This window comes from Salvia splendens, chromosome 7 (genome assembly GCF_004379255.2).
Source record: "Salvia splendens isolate huo1 chromosome 7, SspV2, whole genome shotgun sequence".
In the NCBI taxonomy this organism is placed as follows: Eukaryota; Viridiplantae; Streptophyta; class Magnoliopsida; order Lamiales; family Lamiaceae; genus Salvia; species Salvia splendens.
In genome coordinates, this window is record NC_056038.1 from 27,136,438 (window position 1) to 27,164,242 (window position 27,805).

Sequence of the window (27,805 nt, forward strand, 5' to 3'; positions counted from 1 at the left end):
TCGGGATTACACTTTGTCTGCACGTTATGGTCAAGAAAGGAATAAGTCAACTTATACACGACCAAGTCGTTGATAACAAAATAAAAAGATATATAGGCTACTATACTCGTATATATAAACATGCATATGTCAACTCTTATTACAAGAATCCATATCACAAAAATCAAACAACACACAAACCATTTAGTCATTGAGAGCGTTTGACATTTTGAAGTGGTTCACCTAAAATGGGTTACAAACCCTTGATAACCCTCATGCTTTTCATGTTCAATTTCCATATGATAATACCAACATTTGCTACACCCGATGAAATATCTCTAGATACCTACATCATTCGCGTTGACCATGAAGTCGCATCAAAAGATCTGGATGCCTTGTATAAATCACTTATGCCAACAACAACAACGACAACAAATAATCAACGGCGGCGATTGACCTACTCATATCGGAATGTGTTCCGGGGCTTCGCCGCCAGATTATCACCTGAAGAAGTGAAAGCAATGGAGACTAAGCCCGGGTTTGTCTCCGCACGCCTTGAAAGAAAAATATCCCTCCACACGACCCATTCCCCCAACTTCTTGGGGCTTTACCAGAACACCGGGTTCTGGCAAAGCTCTAGGTATGGCCGGGGTGTCATCATCGGAGTCCTGGACACAGGGGATCCTCCCGGAGCACCCTTCATTTAGCGACGAAGGGATGCCACCCCCGCCTGCTAAATGGAAGGGGAAGTGTGAATTCAACCACACCTCGTGCAACAACAAGATCGTCGGAGCGAGAACCTTCACAACTTCTGGTGACACCCCTTTAGACGAAGACGGCCATGGCACCCACACTGCGAGCACCGCCGCCGGAAGATTCGTGAAAGGAGCTAACATTTTTGGCAATGCTAACGGCACGGCTGTTGGGATTGCCCCGATGGCGCACCTTGCTATCTACAAGGTGTGTGGGATTTCCTGCTTGGAGAGCGACATACTTGCTGCAATGGATGCTGCTGTAGATGATGGTGTCGACATTCTTTCCCTATCACTAGGTATAGTTAAGGAGGGATTTTAGCTCCTAATGAATTCATTTTTTTCAATTATAAACTTTTATAATTTATTCACATTTTATACGTATCATTTTATAAAAGTTACTATTAATAATTTACATTACCTAAAAATTTATTTCTAAGTAAAATGTTGAATATTTAGTCCATACTGATGTTCATTTCTGCGTCTCTTAGGTGCACTTTCTTTGAATCTTCATGATGACCCTATTGCCCTCGGAGCTTACTCTGCGATGGAGAAGGGCATTTTGGTCAGTTGCTCTGCTGGTAACAGCGGGCCTTCGAACTTCTCGTTATCGAATGAGGCGCCGTGGATTCTCACCGTCGGTGCCAGCACCATTGACAGGAAGATACGAGCAACCGCCGTGCTGGGAAACAACATGACATTCGACGGCGAGTCAGCTTTCCAGCCGGCTGATTTTCCTGCGACGCAGCTGCCACTCGTTTACGCAGGCATGCTTAACGCAACCGACTCCCAAATCCGGTTCTGCGGCGAGGCGTCGCTCAACAAAACCGACTTGCGAGGGAAGGTCGTGGTCTGCGAAGTGGGAGGGCTCATAACGAGAATCGACAAAGGGATCGCCGTCAAGAACAACGGCGGCGCCGCCATGATCTTGGTAAACCCCGAATCGTACGGAAACCTCACCCTCGCGGAGGCGCACGTGCTTCCAGCGACGCACGTGAGCTACGCGGACGGGCTGAAGATCAAGACCTACATCAACTCCACCACGGCGGCGACGGCTCCGATCGTGTTCAAAGGAACCGTCATCGGCGACGATCGCGCCCCCGTGGTGGCCGCGTTCTCGTCCCGGGGCCCGAATTTCGCAAGCCCCGGGATCCTGAAACCTGACATTTTAGGCCCCGGGGTAAACATCTTGGCGGCGTGGCCATTCTCGGTGGAGAACAACACCAACACGAGATCGGCCACGTTCAACATGATCTCCGGGACCTCGATGTCGTGCCCGCATCTCAGCGGCGTCGCGGCGCTGCTGAGGAGCGCGCACCCTGACTGGTCCCCTGCTGCAATCAAGTCTGCCATCATGACCACCGCTGACGTGGTGGACCTCGCCAACAATCCGATCGAGGATGAGAGGTTCGTCCCGGCCTCGGTATTCGCTACTGGATCGGGCCATGTGAACCCGTCAAGAGCGAGTGACCCAGGGCTGGTGTACGACCTCAAACCAGAGGACTACATTCCCTATCTGTGCGGCCTCAACTACACAGATAGGGAAGTTGGAGTGATTCTGCAGCGCAGAGTGAGATGCGCTGCAGAATCAAGTATACGAGAAGGGGACCTCAACTACCCTTCATTCGCGGTTACTTTTGGGAGTTTCGAAACCTCGGCTTCTCAGACGTATACGAGGACGGTGATGAATGTGGGCAAGGCGAACTCGTCTTACGTTGTCGAGATCGTGGCGCCGGCTGGGATTGAGGTGCGTGTTGAGCCTAAGAAGCTCGATTTCTATGGGGTTAAGCAGAAGCTGCAATATAATGTGACATTTGTCAGATTGAATTCGACGGTGTTTGGGAACGTTCAAGGCTACTTGAAATGGGATTCTTCCAAGTACTCTGTTAGGAGTCCTATTGCCGGAATACTGCGGTGAATGCACAACTGTCAAAGCCTGTTTATTTTATTCTCATTAATTGTTTCTCAAGTCTTTGATAGGATGTGCGTGAGTTATTGTTTGTTTTGGTATTTTCTTTATATTTATAAGAAACAATTCATTCCTTCGTTCTTGTATTTTACTATTGTGTTGTCAAATTTGGATCATGTATGAAAAAAAATATTTCAAAGTTTTTTACTAAAAACGAGCATCAATCACAAATATTTTGGTACACCAATTCATCGATCTCTTACAATGCTTATATATAGCTCGTGAGCTTGGGATAGGGAAATTTAAGAAATTATTTGACTTTATGAACGTAAGTTTTTCATAAAGTTAGTGAAATGTAGATCTCACTTTTATATATTAGTTTTATAATAGTAATTGTGAGTAGAATGTGTTAGTATTTTATAATAGTAGTTGTGAGTATATAGAATGTGTTAGTGGAATATGTGGTTCACTTACTAAAAGTGAAATAAGACATTTATTGAGTATCGCCCGAATAAGAAATATGGGATATTTGGGGGAATAATAAAAATGGAGATTAATTTTGGCATGGTTTTGGTGAACGAATCAGTTAGTCATGGATGATAGATTTATTGAATTTATGCAGACTTCATGGGATTGAAGCACCCTTATTATACGGCCTGCCATGATCATTCTTCCCAGTGTAATCAGCAACAGTGATACAACTGGCGGTGGAACATGTTAGAAATGCAACAAAAATGAAATCGTGATAGTTCAAGTTACAAAATGCAACAAGAAGGAAGTGGAAAAAGACTTGTAGTTAGGTGCTTAAACCATCAGACGACGTGAAACTAAAAAATAATTTGTCTAACTCTACAGGTGGACCATTGCATTTTCTCCATTTATGAACAAATTATCAAATGTGAGTATTAAGGCAAGATCACACGTGTCGAAAGCAGAAAACGTTCAAGAGCACTCGTTAGGGAGGGTCAGTGGTGTCCACTATAAGGTGGACACGCCCAATAGCCCCGCCCCAGTTTTTTGTCCATAGCCCCAATTTTTTGTCCATAGCCCCAAAATTCTATTTCCGCCACTATAGTGGACAACTCCAATAGCCCCAAAATTTTATAATCAATTTTCATTTTTAAATATTTTTTAGTTTCAATCAAGTGTAATTTAAATAATCGCAGTGTAAATAACTAGAATACGAGGTAATTAGGCCGAATATTCGTTGTATTGCATACCGGTAAAATTATACAACGAATAATGAAAATAAAATACAACAACAAAACTCCGGCACCGTCTACTCGGTGTCGGAGTCGGCTTCCTCGTCTTCCTCTTCTTCTTCTTCTCCTCCTCCTCTCTCGCTGCTGCCGGCCGCGGTATCCCCGGGCGCATTATCAACCAACCCCAGTCGACTCTCAAGCCGATTGATGAGCCTCTTGTAGACGTTCTTGACGTACGGGTCAGTTTCCCCTGCGTATGACCTGCATACGTCTTGCAGTTGTTGCATCAACGTTACGTCTATGCTATTGGCCAATACCTCGTGGGGTTGCACCGTGGGCTGTGGGATTGGGGCAGACTGGGGGATGCGCGATCCGGAAGCGGCCGCCGTTTGGCGGGAAGAGCACTTCTACCTCCTCTGGCTCTGCGGATAGAGGCCTGTTGTCCCATGGGCCGTCGTCGCCTAATGTGAGTCGCGGCTGGCTCTTCGACTTGCTCGTCGGACTGCTCGAACTCGTGCGAGCCGCTCCCACTGCTGTATTCCCCGGCAAGGTTGTGCCTTGTGCGCTTCGAGCCACCGGCTGTTTCCACCCTCGTTCGCCACGATCGACCTGAATTTCGGACAATCCGCGAGGACAAGATACTCCTCCCACAAGGTGAACTTCGGCTGGCCCGTCTTGCGGTATTGGCCCTCCGACAGGGTCTTTTCACATCTTCTGCGCTTCTGCCACTCTCGGCGTGGCGAAGGTTGTTCTCGTATATGGACGCGAACAGCTTGGTAGCCCGCAGTATCCTACCGAACTTTTTTCGGATCTGTTCTGGGTCGCGCTTCTCGGCGCCGTCGGGCTTCAATTCCTCGTATGCCATCATGACGCGCCTCCAAAAGCTCCCCTACTCCTGATCGGTACCAACCACGGGGTCCGAAGTCATAGCATCCCACGCCTTCGCCACGGCAATGCTCTCGTCTTTGCTGTATGGCTTGCCGCGGCTGGACCCCTCGGGCTGATCACCGCTACCGCCGGGGCCACTGCCCTCGCTACTCGCAATGCCGGGGGAGCTGCCCGAGTGTCCACCGACGTTGCCGGTGCCACGACTGCCGCCTCCGCCCCTAGGGCCTCTGCCCCTACTGCCACCAGAGCCCCGGCTGCCGCCACCTCCTCGGGTCGGAACGGGTGTTTCCACCCGCAGCTACCGGCGTATCTGGGATGCCGGTACTGAGCAGACCCAACATAGTATCAAATGCGTCTTGATCTGCTTCGGTGATTGGAGATTGGCTGGCTTGAAAAGGGGAACCCGGCCGCGCCAGGTGAAGCGCGTCTAGGTTGGGTCGGTAATCTCCAAAAGCGGAACGACTCAGATTCCGTTGTAAAGCGGGCGGCGTTGGTGAGGATCTCCACGACTGAGATGGAGGAAGGGGTGGACTCGATGCCCACGGTGGTGGTGATTGATTCCAACTCCAAGACTGTGACGGAGCCGCATATCCGCCAAATCCCGACGGCTTGAGAAGCATATCCGGCAAAACCCGACGGCTGAGATGGATTGCTGTCATATCCCGATTCCTCAGTGTCGGGTGATTCGTCGTCTCCTCGGTGCATTTTGTAGAGAGTGGTTTTTTGTAGAAAGTGGGTGTATGGATTTTGTGAAAATGGGAGTGGGGGAGGAGGGAGAGTGGTATTTATATAGATATGAAAAACGAAAAAAAAAAAAATTCAAACCATGCGGCTAATCGCAACCGCCGCGGCTAATCTTCGTGGCACTATAGGCGCCGCGCCTATAGGCGCGGCTATAGCCACCCCGCGCGTCCTCGCCCCACTCGCGGCGAAGCCTCGTCCGCCGCCCTCCCCCCACCATCCGCGTCCACCCTCGCGGCGGACACACCCCCTCCACTATAATAGCCGCGCTACCGCCCCGCTTCCTCCGCCCCGCTCGCGGCTATAGCCGCGTCCACATTATAGTGGACGCTCTAAGAGTACTTTAAAAATGAGTTTGAGGAATGAAGGATAGGCGCATTCTTTGTTGATAAGAGCATCCACAACCGTGCTCTTGCCAGCGGCACGGTTGTGGGCCCGGGCGGTACTATTCATGTCTGCTCTCTGGCAAGAGCACAACACTCACAACTGTGCTCTTTCGCAAGGACGAGCACAATTAATTTAAAATTCAATTAACAATAACATTTCCATAATATTAAAATTCATTTAAAAACCACAATAAATATTACAAATGACAAATAAAATTAAACATTACATAATTAAAATCCTAAAAATTAAAAAAACCACTACTCGTTGCCGAATTTCGCCCACATGTGGGTTGATTAGGTCTTCTTGTAGTTGATTGTGGATTCGAGTATCGCGCATTGTGTGTCTTGTCTCGATCCTCTGGCCAACCGTCGTATGCTCGCCTCGGCGTGGGGGAGACCTCGCTGTTGAGCTTCCGGCTTCGTCCTCGTCGTAGAAGCTAGCCGCCCTCGGCCCTTCGTCGGCTATAATCATGTTGTGTAATATAATACACGTGAACATGATGTCGGCGATATTATTCACGTACCACAGCCGAGCCGGGGCCTTCACAATGTTGAATCGAGCTTGAAGGACCCCGAAGGCTCTTTCGACGTCCTTCCGCGCTGACTCTTGACGCTGCGCAAAAAGAACCCGTCTCGGGTCGTGCAGGTTGTGGAGCGTCTTCACGAACGTCGACCACCTTGGGTAGATACCATCGACCACCTTTGAGTGAAGGTTGAATGTGTTGATAGTTTGTATAAGAATTATGAATGAGAGATGAATGAGAAATGAATTGATGTGATAAATGAGTGATGAATGTGTGTATTTATAGATGATTTTGGGAATAAAAAATAAAAAAAAATCAAAAAAATTCAGAAAAAATGGGAAAAAACGGCCATATTTTTGGGATTTGAAAAATTATATTTTTTTATTTTTAGCATTATTTATAATTAAATACCGATTTAAAAAAAATTTTGAATGCAACGGCTACGCCGTTGCCCAATCCCGTGCCGCCACGTGTGCGTCCGCTGGCACGGACGTGCTCGATACATCGAGCAGCGCCGTGCCAGCGGCGCGAGCGCAGCGGCGGCGGATGGCGTCCGTGCCAGCGGCGCGGACGGCGGTGGCGACGGGCGCATGCTCTAAGTGAAAGTAAACGAAAGTCTGAATATTTTTAAATTAAAAAAAAATAAGTACATAGTTGGGAAACAGACCCAGCTTAATTTATAGGTCGAGTCGTATATCTAATTTCATTTCGACTAAATAAATAAACTATCTTAACATTTCATAATAAGAGCATTAGCAATTGGGCGCCCTAAGGGATGCCCTAAAGCCCGCTCTATGCACCACTACGTCAGCATTTTATCCTCCTACCCTTCCATCTGCAGTAAGGGCCCTATAAGCCGCCCTAAGCATTTTCTTTATTTGAATATTTAAATAACTACAAAAATTGGAAAAAAACCTTCATTTCATTTAAAATTAATACATTAGAATACGAATTATAAAAATACGCATTCTAAACGACGGCGGTTACGTGCCCAAACTTCTTCATTGAAGCCCGTCGGTAATCCTCGAGCGTGGGGCGCGGTCGCCGTACTGGAGCTAGATCCACCTTCATCATCGGCCCAATCGGTGACGCTTCCACCTTCGTGTTCGACTATCATGCTGTGCAAGATTATGCACGCATACATGACATCGGCGATGACTTCCTTGAACCAGAGACGCGTCGGCCCTTTCACTATTGCCCACCGTGATTGGAGCACACCAAATGCCCGCTCCACATCCTTCCACGCCGCCTCCTGCTTTTGGGCAAATAAAACTCTCTTCTCACTCATTGGGCAGCTGATCGTCTTCACAAAACAGGCCACCTTGGGTATATGCCATCGGCCAAGTAGTACCTCATATGATATTGGCGCCTATTGGCAGTGAACTCGATGGCCGGGCCATTGCCATTGCATTGCTCGGTGAAGAGGGTGGATGAGTTGATGCCATTGCCCACAATGGACGGACGATGGAGCGGACGATGCCCTATTGTCCGCGGACGATGTATCGGGCATCGTCCGCGCACCCATAGTGGGCGGACGATGGCGCGCCCGAGTTATCTGGCGGCCTATCGCTCGCCCCATTGCGGATGCTCTAAAAGGATGCCTCGAGCGCGCCATCATCCGCACCATTGCGGATGCTCTAAAAGGATAGCAATTAGCAAACATACTCTTCATTTTATTAGAGGCTATACCTATATTTAATCCTTATCTACCTTATCGTTTGGTCCAATTCTATTATCCGGTTGCGCCGTCCCATAAATATGTAATTAGGAGACTAAATTTCATGCGCAATTTCTATATTACATACATTGAACTTCAAATATTCTAACCAACCAAAATAACATAGCAACCAACAACAAGACATGCCCACACGTCTACATAGAATTTAGGTTATAAAATAAATTCTTGTGGTTTTGACTAGGCGTTAGAAGATAAATCAATTATTCCTCCATCCAACTTCTAGAATATAAAATTAGAACGTTGGACTTGGATTGTGAAGGTCACGTAGTACACTACACAATATACATTGCCAAAACTATATAAATATCCCATTTCCAAGTTAATTTAGGCATCATAACACAAATCTAGTATAGAAGAAGCTAATTAACAGGTAGCAAAACTAAGCTAAGTGGAACCATGGCTTCTTTCCCTTATTCATGGCGGCTCATCTTCTTGTTCTTGGCGGTGGCTGCCATGGGCAAGGCCGTTGCAGCCGGATACACTACGCCGGTGTTTCGTCCGACTCCTTGGAAACTTGCTTATGCCACATTTTATGGCGATGAGACAGCTGCGGAAACTATGGGTATGTGTTTATAAATAACGTCGGAATATATTTTCTTTTAATTACCTCAAGAAAAATGAATAGGTATATATGGTTCTTTTTTCCATTCTAATATCCCTTTTAAGTTTTAATACTTCCCCTCCTTAATTGTTTCATTTACATGGTCCATTTATTTTTAATCTAGGGAGACTTATTGCAAGGAATGTATATACCAAGAAGTTTCACTTTAATTATTTTGGCAAGTGGACCCAACATTGCTTAACTTTTTCTACCACTTTTATTTACAAAGTAAAACAATTCTTAAAACTTTCGCCAATAAAAAAATAAGACTTCTAATTGAGATAGGAGAGGGGTACCAAAAAGTTGGAAAAAATAGTTATCACTAAGTAGAGTTTTATGGTGTCTCAATTTTGTCATTTAATCTACATTTTAGGAAATTATATTGTCTATTTTGATAACTCTTTTCATATTATAAATTACTACTCCTATTTTGCTATTTTGGGATGTACGCGATTTAAAGTCCTATTTTGCTATTTTTCGATTTAGGTAAAAGGGGCTCACTATTCAACTAACTCATTATACCCACGTTCTATAATAAAATCAATATATGAAAGTGAGATCCACTTTCCACACTAACTCATTTACCCATTTTTCTTCCCAAAGTTAAATATTTTTTTTAAATCGGCATCAAGTTAAAATGAGACTATAAATGGTTGATGGAGGGAGTACTATAAAACAATCTAATATTTGAAAAGTTTGTTATGCTCTATATTTTGAAATAATGAAAAGAAAGGTGAAATACATGTATTAATAAAAGATATTTGATGCACGATGGCAGGAGGAGCTTGTGGGTACGGAAACTTGTTCAACAGTGGATACGGCACCGACACGGCGGCGCTGAGCTCAGTGCTATTCAATAACGGCTACGGCTGCGGGCAGTGCTTTCAGCTGCGATGCGCGAATTCAAAGTATTGCTATAAGAATTCTCCCATCACCACCATCACCGCCACCAATCTCTGCCCTCCCAACTGGTCCCAGGATTCTAACAACGGTGGCTGGTGCAACCCTCCTCGCACCCACTTCGACATGGCCAAGCCCGCCTTCATGAAGATCGCTCAGTGGAAGGCCGGCATTGTACCTGTCCTCTTCCGCAGGTATGTAACCAGAATTAGTCTCATTTTGTCATTTTAGTCCATACTAAAAAAAAATTAGTTCACCTTCTATTTTTAAAACCTTTCCACTATACATTTTTATATTATTAATAAGGTGGGTCCCACTATCCAGTAACAGTATGTCGCTATACATAATCTAATGGTGTGATTTTAGGGTGACGTGCGTGCGCAAGGGTGGAGTGCGCTTGATGTTCCAGGGGAACGGGTACTGGCTGCTGGTGTACGTGATGAACGTGGGGGGAGGCGGGGACATAGCCAACATGTGGGTGAAGGGCAGCAAGACCGGGTGGATAAGCATGAGCCACAACTGGGGCGCTTCGTACCAGGCTTTCGCGACTCTTGGAGGCCAGTCGCTTTCATTCAAATTAACCTCGTACACTTCTCATGAAACTATCATTGCTTACAACGTTGCACCATCTAACTGGCGTGCTGGAATGACTTATGGTTCTAATGTCAACTTCCATTGATCCTTCATTCCCTTTTTTTTGTGATCTAATGTAAGCCATATAGATTTTACCTTTCCTTCTCTGTGATGAGTAGTTAGTTTTCTATGGGAATGGCTCTCTCACTCATCGTGTGAAGAAGTAGTGGCCATTTTCAATGTCGTTAAAATTATGAACACAACGACATTTGAAGCCTTAATTAATAAGAGATCTATATTGTGCTTTTCTAATTTATCATTAATTCTCTTCCTATTATTGCGAAAATAAGTGACAGATAGAAGGCGCATCAACGGATATATATGAAATGAATTGCCTAAGATTAATTGTTGCATGCTAAGATATAATTAAAATTAGTGGTCGCAAAGAAAGTAGTACTCCAGTGTATCTACTACTAATTAACTATTGGAAGGAAAATAATTAAGCAAGAATGGTCCCCCTTGGAATAAGCAATGTAATGATCATGGTAGCCCACAAAGTGGTTGGAGTGGGAGACATGTAATCAAACCATACAATCATAGTATTAATTAGTAAATGTGGTGTGTGCATATATTGATTATTCGCATCTTCAAACATATAAGAAGAGAGGCTACTTCACCTTCACTCTCACCATGCTATCATTCCCTTTTCCTTCTCACTTTTGAATCAATTATAATAACAAACCCACGCTCCCTTAATCATCCCCCAAGACCTCCCAAGTCATGCCCTGCATTTTAAGGCAAGCATTCATTAAATAATTAAAAGAACAAAAATTATATGAAGAATCAAATAATTTCCTACTTAATTAGGGGGGTAAAAGCTTTGTTGCTTATATCCTAAACTTTAATTTTAAAACACTAGGTTGTGATGTTATATATAATTCCATGCATAATTGCGATCTATACCTTTAACCAAGTAGCTCCTAGCTAGATCTAACACTAATTACCCTGCAATTTCTCATAAAATAGTTTATTCCCCGAAAAATTCAAAACAAGAAAGCTCAGTTTCCTCTCTATCTCTATCAATGGCGTCTCCCGCCACAATCGCTCTGATCCTTGTTCTGTTACATTCGTTTAGAATTGAAGCAGAAGAGATAAAATCAGCACGCCTCCTCGATCTCATGATCCGCGACTACACATTCAAATCCTACACCAAGAATTTCCGCACAGGAAGCTCCACAAGATCAATCTTCCTTCGAATCTCTCCGGCATACACGTGGACACGGTACGGCTCCGCTGCGGCAGCCTGCGCCGCTACGGAGCCACGATAAAAGAATTCGAGCTCAGCGCAGGCACATACGCCCGCCCCTGCTCCAAAAGAATTCTAATAATCCGGCAAAAGCTGGGATCGAACTGGTCGTCGCTCTATTACTCGAATTACGAGCTCTCCGGGTACGAGCTCATATCCCCAGTGCTAGGCCTGCTGGCCTACAACATCGGGGCGGCCGCGGAGATCCGGCTCCAGGCCGGGATGAGGCCGATCCGGATTGACTTCAGCGGCGTGGCTGAGGGGAATGGGATGATTCCAATGTGTGCGAGGTTTGAGGAGGATGGGAGAGTGAGTGTGTGGAGGCAGCCGAGGGCGAACGTGTGTGTGGCGACGGGGCAGGGGCATTTTGGGGTGGTGGTGGAGGCGCCACTGGTGCCGCTGAGGAGGAGGGCGGGGAAGTGGAGGATGGCGGTGGGGGGGGCGATAGGGGCGGGGGTGGGGGTGTTACTGCTGAGCCTGCTGGGGGTGGCGGTGGTGGTGAAGGCGAAGAAGAAGGAGAGGATGGAGGAGATGGAGCGGAGGGCGTATGAGGAGGAGGCGCTGCAGGTGTCCATGGTGGGGCATGTGAGGGCGGTGACGGCTTCGGGGACGAGGACTATGCCTACCATCCACCACCACCATGACTCTCGACCTCCTCATCGCTCATCCAGTTCCTAGACATCATTTTTTTTTAGTTTTTATGTTTTGTTTGTAAGTGTAAGGTAACGTTAATTAGGATTATTGATGATTTAATTATATCTGCAAGAGGTTTATAGTTGCAGCATAGGCGTTAGACAGGTAGATTCTCCTACTTAATTTGTTCATCACTTGGTGCGGATTTTGAGAATAGAATTTCTGATTTAGAAGGTTATTTAGATTAAGTAGTTTTACCAGTTGGCCGTTTCCTCAAATATTTCGTATATGGTCCCAACACTTCACAAAAATAAAAAAATGATAACGTTATCTATACATATATAAAATTAAAATGGGAGCTTTGAGGATATTTATAAAACTGTCATTTAAGATTTAAAACTATATAATTTTGATAAAACTGATTTAAGAATAAAAACTACTCCATAATCTAGACATTTATGAATAAAAATCTAGACGTTGCCTTCTCATGCCTTAAATCATTTCACACCTTCCATTGAATATCATAAATACTGAAAAATGAAAAGAGTAATTATTTGTAGTACAATTGGTGGAAAGTAGTAAAATAAAATTTAGCAGTTACGATTTTTATTTTTATTCAATGCGGCAGTTTCCAAAATAGATGAATGATATACATTTAATGAGGAAATTCAAAGGACATACATATCAGCAGCCTCAACATTTACTATCAATAAGTCAGTTACATTAGGCTTACTAATGTCAACGGGATGGTCCAAAGAAGAATACCAAAAGGGAATAATGCCAATCGCCACCAATTTTTTTATAAATACCAACCCATAAACCAAAAGTAACATGGACTCATGGCCATGGAGGAGAAACGAGTGTAGTCGGTGGGCGTTATCATGTGATGGTGTAGCATCCCACACAATGTGGTTGTCGACAGAGGAATATCCACTGCCAAAATAAAATCTTTGAAGGGTTGAAAAGATGGAATCCACAAGAAGAGGAGCTATGCCTGCAGCTAGAATAAAGAGTAGATAGATTTTTAAGAACCGAGTACTCGGCGGCTGACTATAGTTCTTTTGCAACGGTAGTGAAGGAGGAAGTAGAATGAGAGTAGTGTGAGAGATGGTGATGTGAAGAGCTTCTACTACTATCATGGTCTCCCAATATGTTGCTATAGCTAATACCAACGTATTCCTCTAAAATATATACTAATATTTTAGTAATTAATCATACTCAAATTGTTTTCATACTCATATATGATTATTACTTTTATGGTTATAGATATTTTATGCATTTAACGTTATAATTTGTGATTTATTATTCTATATTGATATTTTGAATATTAGTATAATTTTTTTAAGTTATAATGGAGATCCAAAAGTATTATAGTCAAAATATATACTATAAAATACTGCTATGTCTTAGTGAGGAAAGTCAAAAATGTTTTTCCAATTGTTAAGATATATGTTTAGAGTTTAGGGTTTAGGATTTAAATTTTTAAAATGAAAAGGTTTTTAAATCAAAGAACATAAATGTTATTGAAATATCAAATGTAAATATTAGAAGTGATAGTAAATTTATTTAAAGATTTCTTCAGTTATAATATTATTAGTATTTGATTAAAATGACAAGCCAAAAGCTGAAAATCCCTATTTAGTAGCATATGAAATGTAAAATTAATTCACACAGATTTTTTTTACATTTAAACGGCATCTTGACCTTCTCAATTCCAACCGTTCTCTTTCATAATTTCCAAAATAAATAATTACACAAGTTATGTAACTGAAGAAATCTTTTAAATAAATTTACTATCACTTATAATATTTAAATGTTTGATATTTCAATAGTCATTTATGTTATTTGATTTAAAAACCTTTTCATTTTAATGCTTGGATGAAAGCAAGCAAGATTTTTTTTTACCGTTCACATAGCCCTATTGTAAAACACTTTCTTGATATGAGCATATAAACAGATTTACAGACAAGATTCAGGTAAAAAACCTCCACTATCAGGAAGGATTATCAAGTAGGCCGACCCAGTGTAAGATATCGAATACAGGTCTAAAACCCTCAAAATAAAATAAGTGATCAACAAAGTAAAATTGAACTGGGAAGGAGAGAGAATTTTAATGATATTTGGCTCATTTGTTGGTCATGATGAGTATATTTTAGGGTTTAGGATTTAGGTTTCGAGGTTTGAGTTTTTAGTGTATAGGAGCACTATATTGCAATGAAATGAAGCTCAATAATTTATTATTTCTATCTCTATTAGTGGATAATTATTATATTAATAAACTTAATTTTTATATGTCTACGTGAATGTTGTTTTACATTAATAATTTATTTATTTATAATTCTAATCTTTCTAAAATTGATACACGTACATACTTTACTTCAATGTTAGGTTTATTATCACAAACAACGTTTATGTATGGTATTATTTGTGAATTTACTCAATTTTTCATTATTTTTTACAAGACTAAATTGTTGTTATGTCTATTATAGGGGTGTGTTATATTGCTAACTCATATTTAAATTGTTAACTACAACTAAATGATAAACATTAGATCTTCAATCAAGGGCCAATATCCATCATTTTCGAGTATCAATGTATCCAACAAAAATGTGAATTAGGGTATTTATGTCAATTAACAATAAAATAGTTATAACTAACTTTTTAAAAATATCTCAAAAGTTTAAATGCATATAACTATCTCAATTTAAATTATTTTTTCACATAACATATATCAAAATAAAAATAATTTTATAATGATTCTAACGAGAACCACATTTGCATATGTTCCGATGTCAAAATTTGAAAAAAATTATTGAGTTTTCGTATTTTTGTAGTGCCAGATTAATGTAAACATAGCTAATAAAATATGTTGACATATTCCATAATATATCAAAAATATATCAAAAATATAAACCTTATATATAATTAGTTGCAAATAAAAATATTAAAATTTAATAAATAATAAAATTTTATAAATTTATTGTCGATAAAAAAAATTAAATATATAAATGATTAGTTATTGTAGATACAAAAATTAATACAATATATATAAATACATATAGTTCATTTTCACTAAAAAAGCGTATTGGAAGAAATAATATTATAATATGAAATAAAACATGAATTACTCTGATACCAATAAATTAAAATTAAAAAATTATTTCAAGTAAAATTATATTAATATCAATAGTAAGTGTATATAAATTAAATATATACTATAAAAATATTAAAATTTGATAACAATAAATTATAATTAATAATATTAAAAACTATTAATGTTTAAGTATGATTATAAACTCCTATATTGTTAAATATTAGTGATTGTAAAAGTATAATTAACAATTTTTAAAAAAATATAAAATTAAAATAAATTATTAGTTTTGTTGGAAAAAAGTTTCATATTTAATGTATAAGAATAATTAATGTTCTTAATATTTCAAAATGACCATGCGGTGGAGTGATAAATGAGTTGGTATTTAAAGATGAGGTCATTTGTTCAAGTTCTAGCAACAACAAATTTAAAAAAATGTTTTGAAAAGTGGAAAACTAGTTTCCGGTTCAAGACGGCTCAACATGTTAGTGGTTTTAAGGGATTAACCGGACCGGATTGCCTGCTGGTTCGCAGATGAACCGATCGAACCGGCCGGTCCGATCCGGTTTTTAAAACACTGCGTGAAACTATACTCCTTCTGGTCTCCAATAGAAGTTTCATTTTTGACCGACACGGGTTTTAAGAAACTGTTTGACTTTGTTAATGAAATCGGTTAGCTATTTGCCAAAACAACACCCGTCAAAGTGGAAACTGGCCTGATTCATGGATTTTAAGCCTTTTTAAATCTTTCCTAAAGGCTTTCATTTCTTAATATATTGCCTTATCTTTTTAATATGAGTGAACTATAAAAATGGTCCCTAGACTATGGGTTTATCTCGCACATAGTCCCTGGACTTAAAAAATATTGTCAGACATCCCTGGACTAAGGAGTTATTTCGAAATTGGTCCTTTTGGCTATTTTCCACCCGAAAATGCCCTTTTGGGCTGCTGGGCAATTTTGTCTTTTCACATTTTTAACCTTTTCAATCTGATATTATTTCAATAATGTGTTAAATCTGATATTATTTCAAAATCATCCTCTTCTTCCTTTTTTTCATCCTTCATTTTTAAATATCATATTTAATTTTATAAAATTAAATTAAAAATATTGATAAATTATTATAATTAAAATTAATAATTTATAACTTTGATTTTCAACCTTTCTTACTGTGACGACCCGAACTCATGATATTATAAAATGTAAGAAGTGACGACTAAATATGTCACGACCGCACCTTGCTTTGGATAGCAATGCTCGGGGAAACATGACTAGGGGAGGGGAATAAGAAGAGGGGATAGAAAGGGGATAAGGATAATGGAGCATCAAACACTTCTTGATAAGACAGAAAAGGTTCATCTCAAAACAAAGTGTTGTCCTTATGACCTATTTAGTACAAAATATTACAACGAGGCACAACGGAAGAAGTTGCAAAACACGACAATATGTGTGAAGACATATGCCACAGAAAATCCTACAAAAGATGTGAGACAGCCACCAACTCCACTCAGCCACCATTTCATCATCAGCTCAACCTGCACATTTATAAATACATGCAGGGCTGAGTACGGGGTACTCAGTGAACACATTGCCAAAAATTACACATATATAATAAAAAGTCATTGTCATCATGCCATAGCAGTAACACACGTGGTTTTTCTTAAAGGCCCGAGCTTACTAAGTTCGTTTTCATAAAGTTCGTCTGATCAGACTAAGTTCATCCTTGTAATCCGCCATATCTGATAATTCATAGTGTGTCGGGAAGGTGACCACCTTCCACGATCACATTGACAGGCCAACCCTTACGATGACACACGGTCCATTCCTTTGTGTACACTAACTCGAATAGGATTTTCAGTCCTATTGGAGTCCGAAGTCGTTTTATTCCTTTTTGGCATAGCCAAAACAGATAGGCATCATAAAATAAATAATTTATGGCACGATAACATTTGTAAAAAAAAGTAAGTGCAATTTTATCAAACAAAAAAAAAATCTTTTCATATATGCTTGATAATTTTATCCACACTTAATGTGTTGGATATAAAGCCCAACTCGATGCTTCCAAAAATACCCTTCTCAAGAAATCAACTCCTTGAACACGCCCTTCTTGAAAGAGGGTATTAATTCAATTAGTCGTAAGAACATTCATAAAAGATGGTATGCAATGATCTTACATGAGGTATGCATCCTACGTTCAGGGTTTAGATTAAAAGAAAGTTCATTCAATTCAAGCTCGCGACACTCTAAATAATTTAGAGACTTTAATTACTTGAAAAAAATAAAAAAAAAACTCATTAAGCCCATATTTTAACTTATCCATAAGAAATTCATCAAGAGATCAAATATTAATTGACTTTAGAGATTTGAAAAGAAAATAATTAATCGTGAGATTAATTATTTAATCAAACCAAACGATTTAAAAATTAATTGGAAACCACCATCAAACCATCAATTAAATTGAAGAGCTAAACCTCTCTCATTTCCTCTCAATTCTCGGCCCAAAGAAAAGATTTAATGGAGCCCAAATAAAAATATTAAAGTTTTGGCCCAACAAGAGCCCAAGTCCTAAAATTCAAAAGTGAACCCTATAATCACCATCCCAAAATCAGATTTGTCTCGCCTCTCTCTTCTCCCCTCTTTCTCTCTCACCGATCTCTCACTCGTTCTTCTTCGTTCACCGGGGCTCGGCCGGTCATTGCGTCGCCGGCAAACGACACTCGCACCGCCGGCTGCACGCCGCCCACCTCGCCGCTGTCAGCAGGTCACGTTGCTGCTCGTACTCCCACCGTCCGCTCCCTCTCACGCAGCTGCGTCGTCGTCACCAGGTACGTCTATCTTTTCTCATCTTTCTCTTTCTCTTAAACACACACACGCACATACATGAACATACACATGCTTTCCCCTTCATCTCTCACTCCAGTTCTTCCAAAATAGGTCCGGCAGCCCCGTCGCTTTGTCGGGCTCGCCGGCGTGTGAGCCCAGCCGCCGTCGCGAGGGCGGGGCAGCAGGGTCATTCCGGATGAAACATTGCAGCCGCCGGAGCTTCGCTGGCAGCTGGTGCGTCGAGGGGCAGTGGCGACGCCAGGAGGCAGCGGGGTGCGTCGAGGTTCAAACTCTTAAAGCTAAGTCATTGTTCTAAAGCTTGATATTAAGATTGTGGTTGAAAGAAGTTCATGGTTTCAAGTTTGTTCTTGTAAGAAAACAATGTGCTCAAAATCTCTTGATTGTGAATTTTAGTTAAAAGAACATTTGAGTATGAACATACATGTTTCAAGTCCTTGATAGCATGAAAAGTATGTGATGGTGTTGGATGAAATCTCTACATTTAGCATGCTAAAAGAATCCTAGCATACTTGGTCTATAGATAATTAAGGAAATAAAATGGTTTGAAGTTCAAGTCTATTGGTTCAAGTATATGATGGCTAAGTTGAGCATGTAGTGGAGAGCATGGTTGATCTATAAATGTTGGTATGAAAGAGTATAGTTTGAATGAACTTACTCCGAGGAGATGATGAAGAAGAGGTGACGATGAGAAACTCGATTTTTCCTTTAGCTTTCACCTTCTATATCTTACTTGATGATATCCTCCCTTGAATTAACTTTGATGGTAATTCTTGTTTTTGAAGTTAAGGAATTGAGTGAATGGAGGTAAATTTTATAGATAAGGGAAGAAAATGGAATGAATTTTGAATATATTTTTTTTTCACAAAAGACAAAAATCACGTCTTTTCGTTTCGATTTGACGACTAATTAATGCGGCTGTTTTTTGGAAAACGTGCTTGACGTGATGCGGTTCTTATCCACTTTTCATCTTGATTTGATGTCGAAAGTGTATTTGATACGTGGTCTATCCTTTCGTGTAGGTATCGGGAGTGCAAAAGTGGTGATCGAGCAAGACCCGGAGGACGGGAGACGGCTGTCCCGGGGCTGCCCGGTACTCGGCACGGCTGTCCGGCGTGAGTCCCTCCCGGCACGACTCTTGTGATGTCCGAAATTGTTTTTCTTATTCTATTCTAGCGTCGAACTCGTTGTAAAAATGCTTTTGGACTTCTATTTGTAAATTGAACCTCTCAAACTACCTATTAGTTCTTCAATGCTAAAAGAACTTCATTCATTTGACGACATGATACTTACTTTAAACATCTCACTCGATCACAACGCGAGGTAAAAGAGATTAGATACGAAAAAAAAACAATTAAAGAAAAGGCGGGTGTTACAGAAACCCCTGTTACTGGGGAGTTGGCAGAGGGGGAAACCCCTGGTGTTGGTGAGAATGTTGTGGGAGGAGAAACCCTAGAAGAATTTGGGGGCGATGAGGCCCAAGTTTCTGAGAAGAATGTTGGTGAGGGGAGGACCCCTGAAAGAGTTGTGGGTACTGAAGCCCACAATGAAGGAGATTTGGCTGGGGTGGAAACCCCTGTTTATATCACAGGGGCAACCCCTTTGATGTCTGAGGAGGGAGAAGCCCTCGTTACTGAAAATGTACAAGACCCTGTTGGTGACAGGGTAAAGTTAATCGTGGATTTGACAGATGTCCCAGAGGGGACAATTTCACCGGTAAATGCAAGGGATGCCCGTAGACGAGCCCGCCGGAGCTTGTTAGATGAAGTTGGCGATACGGGAAGGGAAGCGCTGGGTCCAGAGACCGCAGCGGAGGAAAAGGACAACTCTCCCAGACCCGGTGGTGGGGAGGGTGACGAAGAAGAATGCCGCCAGGCGGCAGACAGAAAAAGGAAGGGAAAGCAGGCCGCTACTTCCTTGACCAAGCGAGCGAAAGGGAAATCTGTTGAAGCTTCTATCCCTCCACCCGCAAAGGTTCCTTATGCTGCCGAATCCGATAGCCCTGCCGAGTCTAGCGACTCCGAAGAGGAACCTGACGAGGAGCTCAATTTCGACCCTACGGAAGTTTGGTTGACCAAGGAACTACTGGATGCCATGAGGAAATTCTCTGACCCCAGGCGTGCAGCAACGCTTAAAGAAAAGAGTGCCCAGGGTAAGCTTGCGAAGTCCGGGAAAAGATATGATCCCGCGGAGCTAAAGGAGATTGCTTCCGATGCCGAATTCCGGGAGTATATCGACGCAATCGGGTTTGACTGGTTACTGAAACACAGCTCTTTCGAAGTCCTGACAGCAGCCGCGCGTGAGTTCTTTTCAACCTTTCGGTTGAAGTCTATGAATGATTTGGATGCCGACTCTATTACTTTCCGCCTCTTCAATGAAGAGCACGAAATGAGCATCCGCGAGTGGACGCTCCGCATGGGGCTGTTGTCACGAACGCAGGACGATGAAGGACTGTGGAATGACAGGATGGTAGGTCCACCGATGTTTACTACAGGTTTCCGTCCACAGAGCGCCTGGGAGTTTATAACCCACCCGAAGGTGGGTCAGTTTAAGACAAGCTGTTCGAAGGCTTCCCACATTGACAACCAGATCCTGCGATTCTCTCAGACGTTCATCAGTTATAACTTGATGGGAACTGCGAGCACTGCTTTGACCACGCCCGACCTATACTTCACTTGGTGTATGGCCAAGGGAGTCCGTGTGCTCCTGGGCTACTGGCTAGCCCAGGCTTGCCATCAAATGGCCGCAAATCCTTCCAGACACATGTACACATGCCACATCCTAGGGGCATACCTGCAACGCAACGTAATATTGAAGATAGCCAAGTCGTGCCGGGATGTGGAGATGTGCATGCCCCAGAGGTTTTCAATATCGACTATTTATTCAATAAGGGGCTTCTATACATGTCTGGGAAGGAGGTATGCTTTTATGAGGTCGGCGGGTCGGACATCCAGGTGAAACAGGAAACAACAAGTGTGGAGGCAGGAGCCAAGGTTGAAGTTGAAGAAATGAGGAAGGAGGTGGGATGGATGAGGTCAGAAATCAAGATGGTTAGAGAAGAGATTGTGGCCCTACGGGGTAAAGGAAGGGACAGTGTCGATTTTGAGAGAGTACGGAAAGAGGTCGCAGGAGTGAGAACGGAGGTAGACGAGATGAGAATGGAAGTCGGGAAGGTCAGAGAGGAGGTCGTGGCCCTCAAGGAACGTCTCACCGACCTTGTGGCAGCGTCGACAAGGCACACTGATAGGTTGGTAGAAGGCGTTTCGCTGATGATGATAATGACGAAGTGGCTCAAGGCGAAGTTTCTCGGGATGCCAGAATCTCTTCCTGGCCCTGGCAGCGTTTCTAAATCACCAGGGCAAGGAAGTTTATCTCTCCAGAAGCCTCCCCAGGCGACGAAGCCTCTAACTGCCCTGTCCGCGACTAAGCCCTTGACCGTAAGAAAGGCAGTGCCGGGACAGCGTGACGAGATGACAGAGACGTCGGATTCGCCGGCAAATAAGAAAGCTAAAGTGACCCAACCGTCCGCCCCGCTCAAGGCTGGCTCCCGCGGGGGCCAGACCCCGAATTGATTCCCCCCCAAACCAATTAACTTTTACTCTTCCATTTCTTTTAGTTTTTCGCTTTCTGTTTGTGTTTATCTGTGCCAGCATGCTCTGTTCTGTATATATGTGTTGCACCTTCCCACACTTAGCCCAATCCTTGGTCTAAGTGTGAGAAGGGGTTGTTCTGTTTTTGCATGTTTGGTTTTGTTTGTGTGCTTTCTCCCACTTAGCCCGGTGTCCGGTCTAAGTGTGAGAAGTTTGTTTTGTTCGTCTTTCCCTATTTCCCTACTTCACTAGGATAGCTTGGGGACAAGCTTGAGTGAAGCGGGAGGGGGAGGGAGTAAGTGCAGTATTTGTTTTTGAATAGGAGTCTTAGTATCTCTAGATTTTTATGTTTGTGTGTTGCATGAGCTAGTGGATATAATAAGGTAAAAATTCCCTTAGTGAGAGCGATTGAAGAAAGGATACACGTCAACTTTGATGCCTTTTTCCTTAATAAACTAAAAGCGGTCTGATTGAAGTAAGGACGATAGAAAATGCCTTAGATAACTTAGCTATGCAGCCCTACTATAAAAGCGAGTTATAAGCCTAAACACTTTGAGCTAACATGTAAAAAAAACTGGGCTGCCACTTAATGCTTAGGGAGTAGAGTCTAAAGGAGAAAAAATGGGTTATGGAGGAATAAGCTGGACGAAGTCCAGAACTGGTGGTATAAGCTGGACGAAGTCCAGGAAAATGAGGTATAAGCTGGACATGGGAGGAATAAAATAATAAAATCGGAGGTATAAGCTGGACAAAGTCCAGGGGAAAAGGGAAAAAAGAAGATTAATTACCCAAGGGCAGGAAGTGATAATTACCTGACACAGGAATGAAAAAATATAGAAAAATCGGGAGACGGTAGAAAGGAGAAACTGTCATAACCCGACGCATCAGTGGTGTAACTTTAACTTTGGAGCGTTTCGATCCTAACAGCCCTGGTGATGCATGAGTGATCGAGCGAACCTAACCGCTGGGAAATCAATAGGCTATCTTGACGAACTGACAGACCGTTTAGGTACAAGAAGGAAGTGGGAGGAATTGAAGACTGTAGACGATCGGAGAGAACTTAAGCTTGTCGGGACAGTCGCCTATAAGTTGAAGCTAGTGCATGCTTATCTGTTGTGTTTTGTTTCTCTTTGTGTGATGTTTTCTTTTATGAGTCTGTAGTTGTCTAGGTCTAGGAGTCTGTTTTTATGTTAGTGTCTTGTTTGTAGAGTCGTTCTTGGGGACCGTGCGTTGAAATTTGCCTTATTCCTTTTTCTTGTCTTTCATGCTTGAGGACAAGCATGGTTTAAATGTGAGCAGTTTGATAAGGCTAATTTCATGCATAGGTCTAGGGGATAAATTCGTGAATTTGCTGGGTCTAACACATGTCTTAAGCTAGGTGTATAGAAGAAATTCACCAGGTCAGGAAAAGAAGGAGGCAATCACACGCCCGAGGAAACTGGCGAATAAGTGAACATTGTGAAAGAAATTGCAAGACAGAGTAAATCTCAGAACTGAAGGGTAGAATTGAGATTTCTACGAAGGTTCTAGAAGATTATGTCTGTGTCTATAAAAGGAAGGATGCATGCATTCTGGAGGGATCTTCTCGAGGTGGAGACCTCACTAATAGTCTGCAACTAGTTCACTTTTCTATACACTTGGGTTCTTCGAGGGAAATTCAGGGGGTTTCGCGCTTGGGTTCATTTTCTACTTTCTCATATTTTCAAGCTGTGGTGTAACACCGTCCTGTTGAGGGCGAAGAAACAAGTTCCCGTTTAATTTCTCGCATTTTGTGGTTTCCACCGAGCTTCGCTGTTCGAAGCTCGGCATTCTGTTTTATCGACTATTCACGTGTTTTATGCAAGTTTAATTTTCTGTTATGTCGATAATGTTGATTTCTGTTTTTGCCGTTGTGATTTTCTGGAGTTTGAGCTAGCTTACTTGTTTTGGATGCTTTTCACAATTGTTTACTGAATCTGTGCAGAGTAATGGCTGGATCGGAGTGATCGGAGTTTGTTGGTGAATGAATCGAAGGTTTGAATTTGGTTTGTAGCTTGATTGTGGAAACGTTTAAATTCGGTGTTGATCGGAGTAGATCTGTTAGATCGGAAGTTATGGAGTGGAATCTAGTTGTTGTTGGTTTCAGATTGCTTGGATCCGAAGTGGATTAAGTGTTCGACGTGAGATCTGAGCAGAGTTGGTTTATTTTGATGCCTAGTCTTCGTGTTTTCATTTCGCTTCGTCTAGTATATGTAGATCTGAGTTATTTCCGGTTTGTCGCAAGTTTCCGACGACCAAACTTTTATATTCTGTTCGAATCTGGGTATGTGCTCTGTTTACTCCATCTTCGTGTTTAAATCCGTTGAAGAAAAGCATGTCGTTGTTAGTTATTTTCTCACTCAGTTATTTGCAGCTTTTTTGCCGTACTTGCTATTTCTGGGTCATGGTCCCCACTGTTAGTTGTTTCCTGTCTAGCTAAATTAGGTAATTGTTTACACGGTCGAGGAAGTAAGCTTAATATACCGAAGTCTTGATGATGTTTGATCTCAGCATGTTTACAGCTTTCTAGGTCTAACGTTTATATTTCCTGCCTAGGTCTAGTAGTAGCTATACCTCAGCCCTGTTTGCGTGGCAGCAGCCGCTTAGTCAAGAGTCTCTAAATATTTTCTTACGTATCCATCTTCGTGGGATCGACCCCTGCTTCTCTATACTAATCCATAGTATTCGGGTTGAGGGATCTTTGAAGGGGAGGTTAGTGTGTACAACGACAGAGTATTCCGTGTTCCCTTGAGTTCCTAGACCAAGTGATCTAGTGGATTCATAGGTCTTGGTATCTCGACCCAGCGTAGCACATCGCATTTTTACTGAAAACACACTCGCTCCTATACATTACTTCCTGCACTTCAATTATTCAACTGAAAATCTGCATTATTAAATGACACGTGGCACCAATCTAACCGTCGGATGACAAAATCTTGGGGCTGAGATTAAAAAGAACAAAGAACAAAAGATACAAAAAGTAAATGAATACATCCCTATATATATATATATATATATATATATATAAGATTTTGTTGTTACACGTAGCTTACGCATAGTTGATGTTACTACGTGTATATTATTTGGTACCTTTAATAAGCATTGCTATAGTTAGGTATAATGATGGCTTTTTTTTATTATTATCCTAATTTAATATTTGATGGATGTACGAGTTTTGTTATTCCTTCCACTTTTTATACTTTATGTCTTTTTGATATTGAATACTAGATATTATCTAGATTCACTATTCATCACATTAATATTATTGTTGTTGTTAAATTTTAATAATATATCAACTACTATATTTGATGCTTAAATTTGGCCAACATAATATATTTTTTTTCAATATTTAGTCAAAGTGTTGGTGTATATATAAAAAAATAGAGGTGTGCATATCTAATTGATTTATATGGAACTTTCGAATATGTATATGCAAAAGTTATATTTTTCTTTTTTTGGGGGGTTATTATTTTATTTGAGTTAAGCATTTATTATAATTGGTGGCAACAACTTCGACAACTAACAATTGACAACGAAACTTTCTACATGGCTCACCCTGAACTCACAACTTTATCATAGAACTATATAAGGCTTCAAGTTCATAAAAACCGAAATTCAGTTTTCAATTGTTATTCATATACATATTTTGTAACACCCGCCTTTTCTTTAATTATTTTTTTTTCGTATCTAATCTCTTTTACCTTGCGTTGTGATCGAGTGAGATGTTTAAAGTAAGTATCATGTCGTCAAATGAATGAAGTTCTTTTAGCATTGAAGAACTAATAGCTAGTTTGAGAGGTTCAATTTACAAATAGAAGTCCAAAAGCGTTTTTACAACGAGTTCGACGCTAGAATAGAATAAGAAAAACAATTTCGGACATCACAAGAGTCGCCGGACAGCCGTGCCGAGTACCGGGCAGCCCCGGGACAGCCGTCTCCCGTCCTCCGGGTCTTGCTCGATCACCACTTTTGCACTCCCGATACCTACACGAAAGAATAAACCACGTATCAAATACACTTTCGACATCAAATCAAGACGAAAAGTGGATAAGAACCGCATCACGTCAAGCACGTTTTCCAAAAAAACAGCTGCATTAATTAGTCGTCAAATCGAAACGAAAAGACGTGATTTTTGTCTTTTGTGAAAAAAAAATATATTCAAAATTCATTCCATTTTCTTCCCTTATCTATAAAATTTACCTCCATTCACTCAATTCCTTTACTTCAAAAACAAGAATTACCATCAAAGTTAATTCAAGGGAGGATATCATCAAGTAAGATATAGAAGGTGAAAGCTAAAGGAAAAACCGAGTTTCTCATCGTCACCTCTTCTTCCTCATCTCCTCGGAGTAAGTTCATTCAAACTATACTCTTTCATACCAACATTTATAGATCAACCATGCTCTCCACTACATGCTCAACTTAGCTGTAATAGCCGAGACTTAGATTTCTCGGGAGTTATGAAATAAAATACTAGAACTTTTATTGACAAATGAAAGAGTATTTTTATTTCTTGAAAAAGGGTACAATTACAATTTTCAGAATCTCAAACTAAATTACAATCTTTGACAATGAAAATAAAAGTCGAGCTACACTACTACATTTAGAAATCCCTAAGGGCTACTTTGGCCTTCGTCATCGGGCCGTCTCGGCCCCAGATCTTTCAAACGAGCCGGGAGGGCGAGACCACGAGGGAAGACAGCCTCGTTGGCCAGTCGCAACTCCTGCCATAGCGCACGAAAGAGAACTAGTTGCATGAATAGAGACTGTTGGTGGATTGTGATAGCTCGGCAGTTCGGCAGGGAGCTCAGCAGTTCGCCACCAAGCTCGGCAGTTCGGCAGGAAGCTCAGCAGTTCGCCACCAAGCTCGGCAGTTCGGCAGGGAGCTCAGCAGTTCGCCACTAAGCTCGGCAGTTCGGCAGGGAGCTCAGCAGTTCGGTACCAAGCTCGGCAGTTCGGCACCAAGCTCGGCAACTCCGTGATCTGGAGAGAAAGATCAAAACATGAAGAAGAGCTCGGCTGTTATGACAACTCGTTTCAACAGCCGTTAGATCTCCTCAATTGTTTACAGAGACAACAAGAGAAGTGTATTAAGAAAGGGAAGGGGAAACAATACCTTTCAGAAATGTGAGTGAGTGTTGGACCGAAAGAGGCAAACTCCAGCCAGCAGGCTCCCCTCCAGCTAATACTCTGCAAAGCTGCAGGTAACAGCCCTTGCTTCCCCTACCCAAACCGGTTATAGTCCGGAAATCAGCCCCCACAATGCCACCTCTAGTGTGCACCTGCAAAAGAAGACAAAATTCATGAATGAATCAGAGTACAAGGCAGCACAAAACACCAAAATCAGTTAAAGGATGCTGCAAGGTCAGCCAACACTCAACCTCTTGCAGCTTTCAGTTACACCCCAGCTATAAGTATAGATCAGCCTCGGCCTCTTCCTCCCCATTTATCACAAAGCAACATCCAATTAAAGAAAGAGAGGAGCCGAGGAAGGGGGAGGAGGCGAGGGTGAAACAAGAGCAAAGACAAGGACTAGCAGCACAAGTTCAGTGGAGGTAACCACACTTCCTTTCAACCTCTGTTAACCATATTTTAGCATCATGTAGACATCACAAGCATGCTGGAGGAACCCCATAGTTTCAGAGAATATAAGTAAGCCGTAAATAATTAAAGGAACAACACTTTAGCCAACTGTCAAGCTCATCCCAGTAGGTGGACGATTAAGTTCAGACACGAACCAACGAAGTAGAGAAAAACACCTAAATAGCTAAGGTAGAAGACTTAGCCTAGGAGTTTTCTGTTGAAGAAGGCGACGCCGACTGCGAAGCAGCGGCGAGCCGGCGGAGATAGCCGAGGAAAGGATCTGCAGCTCGCCGGAGAGGTGACGGCACCGGCAGGAGTGTGTGCTGCCTCAGCGCAACGGGGAGACCCGGCGGAGGCGGCTACACAGCCGCGGCGTCGGCTGGAGACGGAGGCGGCATCGGCTTCGCGTCGGTAGGCTGCACCCAACGTGAGACGCAGAGAGGGAAGACGTCGACGGCGCGAGCCCACCAAGCTCCAGTGATGGCGCCGGCGATGGTGGTGCGTGGTGGCTGGTGTGGCGGTGAAATCCGCCGAGGAAGGAGAAGAAGATTA

General features: G+C 42.1%; 2 protein-coding genes, 1 long non-coding RNA gene and 1 pseudogene across 3 annotated transcripts; all 4 read left to right on the forward strand.

Annotated features, from left to right (window-relative positions):
- The first annotated feature begins 323 nt into the window (after positions 1 to 323).
- Positions 324 to 2,649, forward strand: LOC121741208 (annotated as a pseudogene).
- A 5,866-nt stretch (positions 2,650 to 8,515) lies between these two features.
- Positions 8,516 to 10,299, forward strand: LOC121741269 (expansin-A18-like). The gene is made up of 3 exons (XM_042133978.1): positions 8,516 to 8,681; positions 9,499 to 9,814; positions 9,987 to 10,299. Exons 1-3 carry the CDS (start codon positions 8,516 to 8,518, stop codon positions 10,297 to 10,299), a joined length of 795 nt encoding a protein of 264 aa, XP_041989912.1.
- A 976-nt stretch (positions 10,300 to 11,275) lies between these two features.
- On the forward strand, positions 11,276 to 14,146 carry LOC121810651. Its single transcript, XM_042211406.1, has 3 exons — positions 11,276 to 11,313; positions 11,421 to 12,003; positions 14,090 to 14,146. Exons 1-3 carry the CDS (start codon positions 11,276 to 11,278, stop codon positions 14,144 to 14,146), a joined length of 678 nt encoding a protein of 225 aa, XP_042067340.1.
- Positions 14,147 to 17,836: 3,690 nt separating this feature from the next.
- LOC121742672 lies at positions 17,837 to 19,343 on the forward strand. The gene is made up of 2 exons (XR_006038087.1): positions 17,837 to 18,046; positions 18,156 to 19,343. It is a non-coding gene; the product is annotated as an uncharacterized LOC121742672 (long non-coding RNA).
- Positions 19,344 to 27,805: the final 8,462 nt, after the last annotated feature.